The following is a 14,994-nucleotide window of genomic DNA, read 5'->3' as shown; positions in this document are numbered from 1 at the left end:
GGTTTTGAGTATAGAAGCAGGGATGTGTTGCTGCAATTATACAGGGCCCTGCTGAGGCCACACCTGGAGTATTGTGTGCAATTTTGGTCTCCTTCTCTGAGGAAGGATGTTCTTGCTCTCGAGGGAGTGCAGCAAAGGTTTACCAGACTGATTCCAGGGATGACAGGACTGTCATATGAGGAGAGATTGACTAGGTTGGGATTGTTCTCGCTGGAGTTCAGAAGAATGAGGGGGGATCTCATAGAGACTTGTAAAATTCTCACAGGACTAGACAGGGTAGATGCAGGGAAGATGTTACCAATGATGGGTGTGTCCACAACCAGGGGCACAGTCTGAGGATTCTAGGTAAACCATTTTGGACAGAGATAAGGAGACACTTCTTCACACAAAGAGTGGTGAGCCTGTGGAATTCATTACCACAGGAAGTAGTTGATGCTAAAACTTTGAATATATTCAAGAGGCGACTAGATATAGCACTTGGGGAGAATGGGATCAAAGGCTATGGGGAGAAAGCAGGATTTGGCTATTGAGTTGGGTGATCAGCCATGATCGTGATGAATGGCGGAACAGGCTCAAAGGGCCAAAAGGCCTCCTCCTGCTCCTGTCTTCTATGTATAACCCCACCTAACCTGCAGATCCCTAAATACGAAGGGGTAATTAAGGTAATTAATCAAGGCCAATCCACCTAAACAGCACAACTTTAGACTGTGGGAGGAAACTGGAGCAACCGGAGGAAACTCATGCAGACACGGGGAGAATGTACAAACTTCACACAGTGACCCACGGCCGGAATTGAACCCAGGTCCCTGGTGCTGTGAGGCAGCAGTGCTAAACACTGTGCCGCCATGCTGCCAATGTTCGCACAAGCCTCCAGATGTTTGTAAGGAGGACTTTGTAGGGTCAACATGGCTGGGTTTGCATTTTTCCTTTCCAGTGCCTAGGTTGATCCTTGGTAATTCTATCCGGTTTCTTTCCTTGTTTTTTCTTTGTAGCAGTTGAATACAACTGAGCCGAGAAAATTATATAATAATAATAATCTTTATTGTCACAAGTAGGCTTACATGAAGCCCCTAACCTTTACAGCACTGGAACAGGCACTTCGGCCCTCCAAGTCTGCACCGGTCATAATGCCTGAACTAAAAAACACCTTCTGCCCTTACTCGGTCCGTACCCCTCTATTTCCTCCCTATTCATGTATCCATCCAGGTTCCTCATAAATGCTGCTAATGTACCTGCTTCCACCACACCCTCTGGCAGTGCATTCCAGGCACCCACCACTCTGTGAAAGTCTTACCCCACACATCTCCCTTAAACTGTCCCTCTCTCACGTTGAACGTGTGCCCCCTTGTAATTGCCACTTCCAACCTTGGAAAAAGCCTCTGACTGTCCACGCTGTCTATGCCTCTCAGGTCTCCCCTTAGCCTCCGTCTTTCCAGTGAAAACAATCTTAGTTCATTCAACTTCTCCTCATAGCCAACATCCTTGAGACAAGGCAACACCCTGTTGAACCTTTTTTGCACTCTCTCCAAAGTTTCCACACCCTTCTGATAACGTGGTGACCAGAACTGCAAGCAATACTCCAAATGCGGCCTAACCAAGGTTTTATACAGCTCCAACATGATTTCCCAATTCTTACACTCAATACCCCGGCTGATGAATGCAAGCATGCCATATGCCGCGTTAATCACCTTGGTTAGGGAACTGTGGACCTGCATGCCCAGATCCCTCTGTATGTTAATATTCCTAAGGGTCCTGCCAGTTACAGTATAATTCATATCTAGATTTGATCCTCCAAAATGCATCACCTCGCATTTGTCTGGATTAAACTCCATCTGCCATTTCTGTGCCCAACTCTACAATCTATCTATAGCCTGTTGTATCCTCTGACAATCCTCGGCACTATCAGCAACTCCGCCAATCTTCATGTCATCTGCAAACCTACTAATCAGATCATCCACATTTTCCTCCAGATCGTTTATATGTACTACAAACATGAGGTCCCAGCACTGATCCCTGTGAAACACCACAAGCTACAGATCTCCATTCAGAAAAACATCCTTCCACCGAAACTCTCTGTCTTCTATAACCAAGCCAGTTCTGTATCCATCTAGCCAGCCCACCCGGAATACCATGTAATTTTAGTTTTTGTACCAGTCTGCTATGTGTGACCTTGCCAAACGCCTTACTAAAGTCCAAGTAAACTACATCCACAGCCCTTCCCTCATCAATTTTCTTTGTTACCTCTTCAAAAAACTCAATCAAATTGGTGAGACATGACCTTACCCGAAGAAAACCATGCTGCCAGTCACTAACTAGTCCATTTTCCTCCAAATATGCATACATCCTGTCCCTCAGTATCTTTTCCAAAAACATCCCTACCACTGATGTCAGGCTCACCGGCCTATAATTTGCTGGATTTTCCCTGGTTCTTTTCTTAAACAAGACAATAACATTGGCTATTCTCCAGTCGTCTGGAACCTTTATTTCTCCCCTTGCCTCCCACAGTTACCTGGGATAGAACCCATCCGGCCCCGGGAACTTGTCTACCTTCGTGCAGTTTAGGATACTCAACACTTCCTCCTTTGATATATTGATATTCTCAAGAGAGTTTAGACACCTATCCCTGACCTCAACATCCATCATGTCCTTGTCCCTGGTGAATACCGATACAAAGTACTCATTAAGGATTTAACCAACTTCCTGTGGTTGCACGCCTAACTTCCCTACATTATCCTTGAGTGGGCCTACTCTTTCTCTTGCTACCCTCTTGTCCCTAATATATGCATAAAAAGTGTTGGGATTCTACTTGGCCATGTTTGCTAAAGACATTTCATGGTCCCTTTTAGCCCTCCTAATTCCACATTTAAGTTCCTTCCTACTTTCCCTGTACTCCTCAAGGGCTTCATCAGTTTTTAAATGCCTAGACCTATCGTATGCGTCCTTTTTCCTTTTGACTAAGCTTGTCATCCATGGTTCCCGAATCCTGCCATTTCTATCCTTCATTTTTGCAGGGACATGCCTGTCATGCACTTCAATCAACTGGCCTTTAAACACCTTCCACATGTCAGATGTGGATTTGCCCTCAAATCGTCGCTCCCCAGTTCCTGTCTAATTTGGATGTAATTGACCCTCACCCAATTAAGCCTGTGGGCCACTCGTGTCCTAATCCATGACTACTCAAAATCTTATGTAATTATGGTCACGAAGAGGGCATTTAAGAGTCAACCACATTGCTTTGGTCTGGAATCACATGTAGACCAGGTAAGGACAGATGGTTTCCTTCCCTAAATGACATTAGTAATAATGTTTTTTTTATGACAATCGACAACTATTCCAGTGACAATATCACTCTCCCAATTGACAGATTACAGGCTTCAACCTCATCATGTTTGATTGTTCTGGCAACTTTTATGTAATCGTCTGTTACAAATGCATGATGAGATTTATCCTTGGGATTAATGGGAACCTTGCATCTGCTTCACTGATATGCAATGTCAAGCAGGTTTAACTTCCATTATGCAACTCTGGTATCTAATTGTGATTTACAATTTTCATCTGTATTAGTAGTGAATCTCAGCATTTGTTCATTTAAATGATATATTCACATTTAAAATCCTCCACTTCAGTTTTCTTCGCAAAATTTTCTCTTCCACTCCCCTAAAGTTGGGACGCACAGATGTAGTACTCAGTGTTTGACAGATCTCAGTTGTTCGAACTAAAGGTGCTCCTCGGGTGATAATACTTTTACAGCACAGAAATATATCCATTAGCCACCCTACCTGTGTTGGCCAACAAACCTTTCTATTCTACTCCCATTTTCCTGCACGTGGTCCACATCCTTGTAAGCTGTGGCACTTCAAGCGCTCATCTAAATACTTCTTAAATATTGGTGAGGGCTCCTGCCTCTACCACCCTTTCCGGCAGTGAGTTCCAGATTCCCAGCATTCTCTGGGTGAAAAGGTTTTTCCCCAAATCCCCTGCCCCTTACCTTAAATCTATGCCTCCTGGTTATTAACCCCTCTACTAAGAGGAAAAGTGTCTTCCTATCTACTCCATCTATATCCCTCATAATTTTGTACACCTCAATCAGATTCCCCCTCAGCCTTCTCTTCTCCAAGGGAAAGACCCCAGCCTAACCAGCCTTCTTCATAGCTGAAACACTCCAACCCAATCAACATCCTGGTAGATCTCCTCTTCATCCTTTCTCGTGCAATTATATCCTTCCTACAGTGTAGCGACCAGAACTGCACACAGTACTGTAGCTGTGGCCTACTGAGTGTTTTGTACAGATTCATCATAACCTCCCTTACTCTTATATTCTATGTTTCAGCTAATAAATCCAAGTATCCGACAGTGGAATGGTGACACAGTGGTTAACACTGCTACCTCAGTGCCATGGACCCAGGTTCAATTCTGGCCTTGGGTGACTGTCTGTGTGGAGTTTGCACTTTCTCCCTGTGTCTGCGTGGGTTTCCTCCAGGTGCTCCAGTTTCCTCCAACAGTACAAAGATGTGCCGGTTAAGTGGATTCGCCGTGATCAATGTGCGGGTTATGGAGATGGGGTAGGGGAGTGGGCCTAGCTAGAGTGCTCTTCAGAGTTTTGGAGCAGACTCGATAGACCAAATGTCCTCCTTCTGTAATGTAGGGTTTCTATGGACCACCTTATTTACCAGCCCTCTTGCCTTCAGGGACCTTTGGACATGCATCTCAAGGTCCCTCTGGTCCTCTGTATTTCCTAGTGTCCAACCATTCATTGTATATTCCCTTTCCTTGTTAACCCCCCCAAAATGCATCACCTCCCACTTTTTAGGGTTAAACTCCATTTTTCACTGTTCTGCCCATCTAACCAGCCAGTCTATATCATCCTGTAATCTAAGGCTTTCCTCCTCGTTATTTACCACACCACCAATTTCCGTGCCATCTGCGAACTGACTGGTCATACCACCCACATTCACGTCATCATTAATGTACACTACATACAGCAAAGGACCCCATAACAATCCCTGTGGTACACCGCTGGACACAGTCCCTCTGCCTCCTGCCACTCAGCCCATTTTGGATCCAATTTGCCAAATTGCCCTGGATCTCCTGTCTTCCAGATCATCAAAAAATTTCAGGTGTCCCACCTACCCCTAAAAAGACTTGCCTACCAGCTGGTTGTGAGGTGCATCCTAATGGATTTTCAGCAGGTAGAACCGGCAAGTTACAACCTACCACATTGGATTGAATTGTCACGTGTACCGAGGTCCAGTGAAAAATATTGTTCTGCGTGCAGCTCAAACAGATCATTTAGTACATGAAAAGAAAATACATAATAGGGCAAACATAAAAAACACAATGTAAATACATAGACACAGGCATCGGGTGAACATGTGTGAAGAGAGCAGATCACTCCATAAGTCCATCAGTCATAAGAGAGTCGTTTAGGAGTCTGGTAACAGCAGGGAAGAAGCTGTTTTTGAGTCTGTTAGTGCGTGTTCTCAGACTTCTCTCTCTCCTGCCCGATGGAAGAAGTTGGAAGAGTGAGTAAGTCGGATGGAAGGAGTCTTTGATTATGCAGCCCGATTTCCCCAGGCAGTGGGAAGTGTAGACAGAGTCAATGGATAGGAGGCGGGTTTGTGTGATGGACTGTCCGGTGTACACGACTCTCTGTAGTTTCTTCCGGTCTTGGGCCGAGCAGTGAATCCATGGAATACCTACAGTGCAGATGAAGGCCATGCTTCTCATCAAGTCCGCATTCCCCCACCCATATCCCTGTAACCTAACCTGCACATACCTGGAAACTAAGGGGCAATTTAACATGGCCAACCCACCTAACCTGCACCTAACCTGAGCAGCACGGTCGGCCAGTGGTTAGCACAGTTGCTTCACAGCTCCAGGGTCCAGGTTTGATTCCCGGCTTGGGTCACTATCTTTGCGGAGTCTGCACATTCTCCCCATGTCTGCGTGGGTTTTCTCTGGGTGCTCCGGTTTACTCCCACAGTCCAAAGATGTGCAGATTAGGTGGATTGGCTATACTAAATTGCCCTTAGTCTCCAAAAGGTTAAGTGAGGTTATGGAGATAGGGTGGAGGTGTGGGCTTAAATTGGATGTGCGTTCCAAGGACCGGTGCAGACTCGATGGACCGAATGGCCTCCTTCTGTACTTTAAATTCTATGATTCTATGATTTGTGGACTGTGGGAGAAACCAGAGCACCCGCAGACACAGGGAATGTGCAATCTTCATACAGGCAAGGCCAGAATTCAACTCTGGTTCCTGGCGCTGTGAGGCAGCAATGCTACGCACTGTGCCACCATGCTGCCATCCAGATGGTTGCTGTGTTGGGTAGGTGTCACAGGTGCATTGCCAATGTAACTCACATTTAATTATTCTGTCAATGTTTCTCCTCTTTTTTCCTCCATTCCCCCCTCCATCCTGACATTCGACGTCAGTAATTTAGTTGCCATGCTCCTGCTTGTTGGAACACAGTCCCCTAAGTCCCCACAGTTGACTCCAGCAACAACTGCATTGAAAAGGCTTCTCAAACTTTTTCTTCTTCCTTTGTTGACCCTACTATCCATAATCTTTGAAACTGCAAACTCCTGTCACTTCAATGTTACTTCCGGATGTATCTCACCTCTATCTGACTTTTTTGTGTCTTGGTGGTGTTCTGCAGAATGGGGTTTGCCCCCTTTTCTGAATTAGAAAAAGGTTATTAGGGATGCAGAGGGTGATATATTCATACAGATGGAGGACAAAACATTTAATAAGTACTTTATATTAATGTTTATGAAGGAAGAGGCTATTGACAAGATATCGGTAGAAAGGGATGTGGTCGAGTTAATGGATCCGAGGTGAAAATCAATAAAGACAGGATGCACTGCATAGGTTGGCTATGCTTAGAATGGTTAAGTCACCTGCTCCAGATGGTTTGCATTCGTAGTTACTGAGGGAATGTGGGGGTGGAGATAGTGGAAGGATTTGTCATAATCTTCCTGTATTCCCTCGATACAGGCGAAGTAGCATAGGACTGGAGAGTGACAAATGTTCACCCTTATTGAAGAAAGGTAACTCCAGGCCAGTCGGTTTAACAGCAGTCATGAGTGGAATTGTGTACAGTTCTGATCACCACACTTCTGAAAGGATGTGGGGATCCTTGAAAACATGCAGAGAAGATCGATCTTAATGGTTCCAGAATAAGAGATGTTTGTGACAAAGTTGGGTTGGAGAAGTTGGGGCTTTCCTCCTTGGATCAGAGGAGATTGAGGGGGCAAGTTGACACAGTTTTTGACAAGGTAGACAAAATAAAATGCTTTTTCTATTACTTGCTCGTACAAGGAGGCAAATTTACGGTTTGGGGAAAGAAATAAGAGAGAATGTGAGGCAAGATGTATTTGACACAGCGAGTGGTAATGACCCGATGGGAGGTCGAATCAGCAATGATGAATAATTTCAAAAGGAAATTGGATGGGCTCTTGAAGGCGTGAAACTTGCAGAGCTAAGGGGATGGAGGCAGGGAATGGAACTGACAGCATTGTTCCACAGCGAGTCGGCAAAGACTGGATGTGCTGTCTTGACCCCTCCTGTGCCATAATGATCTAAAAACCCAATAACATTTTTTATTGTTTACATGACATCCTATTGAGTTGTGTTTCATGATCAATTGGTAGTCTTATATTGATGAAGCTGAGTTAGAAAATCTCAGGGATAGAATTGATCCCCAAGGTTTCCATTCAGTCATATCTTTCGTCTGCAAGATCTATTTACACCACAGTTGTTTGGAGGGACACATGAAATCAAGTACGATAACCATGTCATGAATCACATAATTTATTTTTGAAGGCCTATAAGTTCAAGTCATGTTCTTCTGAGCAATAATCTAAAATCTCAAGGAATTCATAAAGGCAAGAGAATTTTGATTGTAATGAAGGGCCAAGAAGAAATTGGAAGTTAAAAACATATTTCAAGGACTAGCAATTTGACATAGACACAAAGATTTGAAACATCTCACAGGTTGCGACATCTGACACCGATTTGGCATCATACTAGCGTCAAAAGAAGTGGGTTTTCGAGCAGTTCAGATTACCTGTCTCTAGGTGGTTCGCTCCTCGATCTTGCTGACGATTGTTTCTGTTCAAACCCCATTTCTTGCCGAGTAAGTTCAGACACTCGAGTCTTGTCAGGAGGTGTAGTCTCTTGTGTTGCCACTGCCGTACTTAAAGGAGTCTGGGATCGTGAACGCTCTTGCAGCCTTGCTTTCTTTTCCCTGGGTGCATCAGAAACAGTCCCTGTCGCCGTGTCACTCAATGCGCCATCCTGATTGGGTGGCTGTGATGTTCCACTTCCAAAGAACCACGCTCCTGATTTTGTGAGAATTTCCTGCTGTTTACGACATAAATTGCATACCCACATTACCTGATCAAAGACAAAGAAAGGAATTAAATCACCGGACTCAGGTTCTTCCATCCGAAATCTTCAATGCCTGCTTATCCTTTTTACAGAAACTATCACGATTGTAAATCTGCAAGCTAGAGTCAAGTTGTCAGGTTCAATTGAAGTTTTTGTTAAAATAATGGTGATCCACATCTTTCTGAAATGAGTTACGATCGATTATTACAAAATAAAAGATCCTGTTGCTTTTATTTGCATTTAGGTATTTGAGTAAAAGTAGCTATCGACAATGATGGCAGAATATTTGGCTGAGGGAATGACTGGCTCAGTGTGAGTCTAAATAGACGTCGATTTCATTTCTGGTCTGCCTCAGCTAGCTGGTCTCAACTGGAGCAGAAATTAGAGAGCTCCAGTTCATCTCAAAATCTTGGCTTGGGGAGTAGTTAACACAAAAAGGCTATCAACAAGACCTTCCACAAACTGCACATGTATGGATATCACATAAGTACAGAATCATGTCAGGCTTTGATGCACTATTCACTTGAAAAGCTTAGGTAATCTCACTGCCTGAGCTCACATGCAAAAGGACTGGTGCTTGGTGAGACACCAGCCAGCTGTAAACACACACTGAGACATGTGATGAATGTAAGTGTTTCAGATATACTGTATAAATGTGTTTGGTGCAGTAAAATGCCTGGGTTAATGTGTGACTGCTGCAGTAATGTTTTTAAAAATCCTGGTTTGGGTTGGGCAAATGGAATTTTTTTTATATAAAGAAAGTTCCCTGGGGAATAGGTAATTAGAGACATTGTGCTCGATTCTCCCAAAACATTTGGAAGTTAATTTTTGACGGGTTTTTCAGGGTGTTTCCTGCCGGCCCTGCCGCCGGTTTCCACACCGCTAGTCAATGACAGTCACTTTTTTCGGCCCTGTGGACTTTCTCACCGGTTTGGTCCACACTTCGAATTATTTATAGCACTGGGGAGTTTTGAATCCCTTTCATTTTGAAAGGGTGTCCCTATCTCGAAGTAAGCTTGTGGGGTCCCCCACCCCCTCCCAACCCATGGGCAATGTCACCCCCCCCCCCACATACATGGACTCTACCCCACACCCCCCAAGTGAGGACACTCTATGGGTGCCTGGGGAGTGGGAGGGGCCTCTTCAAGCCTCCCCAAGCCCCCTTACAGCACCCCCACCCTTCCAGGACCCCATCAACCCCCCAACCTCCACAAGGCCCCTACTTACCTGCCCTGCACCCCCCATCCTCAAACCATCATCTCCACCCTCATTTAATGGGCATGGGCCCCCTCGCCCCCTGGCAGTGCCACCCTGGCACCCATGCACTGTTACCCTGGCTATTATAGCCATTCAGGCACCTTGGTAGTGGCAATGCCAAGATGCCAGCTGGGCAGTGCCAAGGTGCACACGTTCCAGGGAGCCACCCTGCACTTACCCAAACCACCATGGGGTCTCCAATGACCTGGGAGACCTCGTGTGTGCCGTTCCACCTGGTCCACGTTTGTGTGGACCAGCACTAATCACCGCCCAGCTGCAGCCTCGCTGGGGAGGCCAAAGAATCATGTGAGGCCAGTGGATCCCGCGCAGGTTGGTCATAAGTAGGTTTATGGCCTTCTTCCGAGAGCATCGTTCGGTCTCGCCCATTTGGGACAGGGTTCCGACTCCGATGTCTCGTTGGGCTTCGGAGAATCCCGGAAAAAAAATAAAAAAGGAGGTAGGCAGAAAGCGGGTAATAATAGGCCAGTGAGCTTATATATAGTAGGGAAGATGCTGGAATCTATTATCAAGGAAGAAATAGCGAGGCAACTGGATGGAAATTGTCCCATTGGGCAGACGCAGCATGGGTTCATAAAGGGCAGGTAATGCCTAACTAATTTAGTGGAATTTTTTGAGGACATTAACAGTGCGGTAGATAACGGGGAGCCAATGGATGTGGTATATCTTGATTTCCAGAAAGCCTTTGACAAGGTGCCACACAAAAGATTGTTGCATAAGATAAAGATTATTCCCCATTAAGGGGAAAGTAGTAGCATGGATAGAGGATTGGTTAATTAATAGAAAGCAAAGAGTGGGGATTAATGGGTGTTTCTCTGGTTGGCAATCAGTAGCTAGTGGTGTCCCTCAGGGATCAGTGTTGGGCCCACAACTGTTCACAATTTACAGAGATGATTTGGAGTTGGAGACCAAGGGCAATGTGTCCAAGTTTGCAGACGACACTAAGATAAGTGGTAAAGCAAAAAGTGCAGAGGATACTGGAAGTCTGCAGAGGGATTTGGACAGGCTAAGTGAATGGGCTAGGGTCTGGCAGATGGAATACAATGTTGACAAATGTGAGGTTATCCATTTTGGTAAGAATAACAGCAAAAGGGATTATTATTTAAATGATAAAATATTAAAACATGCTGCTGTGCAGAGAAACCTGGGTGTGCTGGTGCATGAGTTGCAAAAAGTTGGTTTACAGGTGCAACAGGTGATTAAGAAGGCAAATGGAATTTTGTCCTTCATTGCTAGAGGGATGGAGTTTAAGACTAGGGAGGTTATGCTGCAATTGTCTAAGGTGTTAGTGAGGCCACACCTGGAGTATTGTGTTCAGTTTTGGTCTCCTTACTTGAGAAAGGACGTACTGGCGCTGGAGGGTGTGCAGAGGAGATTCACTAGGTTAATCCCAGAGCTGAAGGGGTTGGATTACGAGGAGAGGTTGAGTAGACTGGGACTGTACTCGTTGGAATTTAGAAGGATGAGGGGGGATCTTATAGAAACATATAAGATTATGAAGGGAATAGATAGGATAGATGTGGGCAGGTTGTTTCCAATGGCGGGTGAAAGCAGAACTAGGGGGCATAGCCTCAAAATAAGGGGAAGTAGATTTAGGACTGAGTTTAGGAGGAACTTCTTCACCCAAAGGGTTGTGAATCTATGGAATTCCTTGCCCAGTGAAGCAGTAGAGGCTCCTTCATTAAATGTTTTTAAGATAAAGATAGATAGTTTTTTGAAGAATAAAGGGATTAAGGGTCATGGTGTTCGGACTGGAAAGTGGAGCTGAGTCCACAAAAGATCAGCCATGATATCATTGAATGGCGGAGCAGGCTCGAGGGGCCAGATGGCCTACTCCTGCTCCTAGTTGTTATGTTCTTATGAGTCTGCATCTCCCCCATTGTTCAGTAAGATTGCATGTATTGGCTATCATTCCAATAGTGGAAAAATGTCCCATAGCATAGAGGATTTGTCTGTCTGTCGTACTTACATTTGGTTTCTAGTTTGCTACCATGCAAATTTACCTTTGGATTGGTCCAAGAGGTTGTTTTAGAACATAGAACATAGAACAATACAGCGCAGTACAGGCCCTTCGGCCCACGATGTTGCACCGAAACAAAAGCCATCTAACCTACACTATGCCATTATCATCCATATGTTTATCCAATAAACTTTTAAATGCCCTCAATGTTGGCGAGTTCACTACTGTAGCAGGTAGGGCATTCCACGGCCTCACTACTCTTTGCGTAAAGAACCTACCTCTGACCTCTGTCCTATATCTATTACCCCTCAGTTTAAAGTTATGTCCCCTCGTGCCAGCCATATCCATCCGCGGGAGAAGGCTCTCACTGTCCACCCTATCCAACCCCCTGATCATTTTGTATGCCTCTATTAAGTCTCCTCTTAACCTTCTTCTCTCCAACGAAAACAACCTCAAGTCCGTCAGCCTTTCCTCATAAGATTTTCCCTCCATACCAGGCAACATCCTGGTAAATCTCCTCTGCACCCGCTCCAAAGCCTCCACGTCCTTCCTATAATGCGGTGACCAGAACTGTACGCAATACTCCAAATGCGGCCGGACCAGAGTTCTGTACAGCTGCAACATGACCTCCCGACTCCGGAACTCAATTCCTCTACCAATAAAGGCCAACACTCCATAGGCCTTCTTCACAACCCTATCAACCTGGGTGGCAACTTTCAGGGATCTATGTACATGGACACCTAGATCCCTCTGCTCAGCCACACTTTCAAGAACTTTACCATTAGCCAAATATTCCGCATTACTGTTATTCCTTCCAAAGTGAATCACCTCACACTTCTCTACATTAAACTCCATTTGCCACCTCTCAGCCCAGCTCTGCAGCTTATCTATATCCCTCTGTAACCTGCTACATCCTTCCACACTATCGACAACACCACCGACTGTTTTGGAACAGTTCTACTGGAGTAAATGCCACCACAAGCTTGATTGTTCTGTTAGTTAGCTCTGATGATTAAAGTCACGATCGCACCCCTTGTCTCTACATCTACTTAACAGTTGTTCAATGGCCTGTGTTGGTTGTTGACTAAAAGACATGGGGCGGATTCTCCGTTGTCGGGATTCTCCGTTAAGCCCGTTAAGAGGCTCCTTCATTAAATGTTTTTAAGATAAAGATAGATAGTTTTTTGAAGAATAAAGGGATTAAGGGTTATGGTGTTCGGGCCGGAAAGTGGAGCTGAGTGCACAAAAGATCAGCCATGATCTCATTGAATGGCAGAGCAGGCTCGAGGGGCCAGATGGCCTACTCCTGCTCCTGGTTCTTATGTTGGTACTCCTCAGAATCAAGGGCCAAGCTCAATCAGAAGACGACTAGGTCTTGGTACTCCTCAGAAACAAGGGCCAAGGTTTTCACTCAGAGAGTGGTGGGTGCCTGGAATGCAGATGTGGTGGATGCAGGCACATTGGCAACATTTAAGAGGCATTTTAATGTTTACATGAATAGGGAGGAAATAGAGGGATACGGACCGAGTAAGGGTATGCCGTTCTGTTTTTAGTTAGGGCATCATGATTGGCACAAGCTTGGAGGGATGAAAGGCCTGTTCCTTTGTTTTTATTAGTTCTACCTGCCAGGCTCTTTGGCACTAACTCCGACAACAGCGGTTATGATGCCCATTGGGCCAGGAATTGCTCCGAATTCGCGCTGGGGAGTGCTGGCACATTACAATGTCCTGAATTGTTTCAGAAATAGCGCCCCCAATGGAAATTTGAACCGCACACAATTCAGTCCGGGCATCAACACTTGGGATGCGATCTAACAGCCGCATTGCACCTGGCGCGAATCCGAGTGAGCTGCTGAGATTGGAGGAGAGTCTGAAATTGGGAACCGCGCAGGGCATTGATTGGTTTCCAATCAACCCGGCCCGCTCCCGTTGGTGAGATCCGGATCCTGCTGCGACATGGTGAGAAACCAATAATCATAAATTAAAGCCAATCGCCATCCCATTAACGGGAAGGATCCCCTATGTCATGGCCTCCCATGATTTAACCAGCTTCCCAGCGAGTGGTCACGCTGGCAATGATTAGTACTAGTCCACACAAACGTGGGCCAAGCGTCACAGCACCTGAGAGTGGGGGTCTCGCAAGCCATTGGAGAGCCCTGGGTGGTTAGGGACATGGCAGGGTTGTACACTAGCTCTCCCTCTGGCACCTGGGCACCGTGACAATGCCACACTGCCATTGCCAAATGAAGGGTGGGAGTCCTGAACAGGTTGGGGGTCTCTAAAAGGGGGCATGAGAAGCCCCCTGTGGGAGTGTGGGGTAATGCCCATGAATGTGTGTGGGGGTAACATTGGCCATGACTGGGGGGAGAACATTCAAGCTCACTTAGAGATTGGGGCATCCTTTCAAAATGGTGGCCCAATCTCTGGAGCCGGTCTGACAAACGGATTCAGCTCCCAAGTGATGAAAATAATTCAAAGTGTGGGCTAACTGGGAAGGAACTGCCAAAGGCCCACAAAAGTGACTCAGTGTGGTTAAGACAGTGGCGGAGAACTCTTCAACAAGAGCTGGGGAGAAACTCCAGCCAACCCAACCTGAAATGACACTTAGAAATGTTTCCGTTAGATTGCACCCATTGTATTTGAAGAATTCTGCTGGCTTTCATCTTGCACCCTCCTTTTTGGTTTAATCATAATCTCTATCTCCCTTGCTCTCCATCGCCCTCACCTCCAATGAACCCTGCTTTTGGCTCCCTTATCTTTTCTCCTTGTTGGAATATACCGGCTTATATCTGAAACATCTCTTCCTTAAAGACCATCCATTGTCTGTTAGTTACTGGTCAGCCTCTGGTTCCATTTTACCCTGCTGTCCTCAGCATGTAACCAGAGACCTTGGAATGTCGACAGGAAAGGATCATGGGACAACTGGAGGATGAATAGGGTTTTGACAGACTAACGAGACTCTTTCATCGAGTTGATAATCCTGCAGCCACAGTTGATGTTTATCTCGCTTGACGTCACTGGGAACAGCCCAAGGAGCACAGAATCCTGCATCATGGAGCTACTCAAGATGAACTTCGACAAAAACTACTGCAACTCCCTCGAGACCTTCTTTGCAAAGGCATATTCCAGAAGATGTGTAACTGTCTCTCAGTGAGCTTTGCGCATGTGCAGTGGTACGGAGACCACATCCGGAGTCAGGCGCAGACAGAGTGAGTTTTAAACACGGGAATTTGAAACAGAGTGAGAATTGAATTTGTAAGTCTTTCCCTCTTCCTTTTTTATAAATTGAGTAGTCCAGTCATAAGGTTAATAAGGAGCTTCCCCATCCAGATAGCTGAGTGGCAGTTATCTGTCAATCTCCAGAAGCCTGA

General features: G+C 45.6%; 1 protein-coding gene across 5 annotated transcripts in view; it reads right to left on the bottom strand.

Annotated features, from left to right (window-relative positions):
* The window catches only part of rims1a (regulating synaptic membrane exocytosis 1a), a 1,446,068-nt gene that overhangs the window by 562,366 nt on the left and 868,708 nt on the right, over positions 1–14,994 (bottom strand). For all 5 annotated transcript variants that reach the window (XM_072498344.1, XM_072498345.1, XM_072498346.1 and 2 more), the window contains exon 4: positions 8,067–8,395. In XM_072498344.1, the coding sequence (XP_072354445.1) occupies positions 8,067–8,395 (329 nt within the window). The remainder of the gene's footprint in view (positions 1–8,066; positions 8,396–14,994) is intronic.

Source organism: Scyliorhinus torazame, chromosome 4, assembly GCF_047496885.1.
Source record: "Scyliorhinus torazame isolate Kashiwa2021f chromosome 4, sScyTor2.1, whole genome shotgun sequence".
Taxonomy (NCBI): domain Eukaryota; kingdom Metazoa; phylum Chordata; class Chondrichthyes; order Carcharhiniformes; family Scyliorhinidae; genus Scyliorhinus; species Scyliorhinus torazame.
This window is presented reverse-complemented; position numbering and strand designations above follow the sequence as displayed.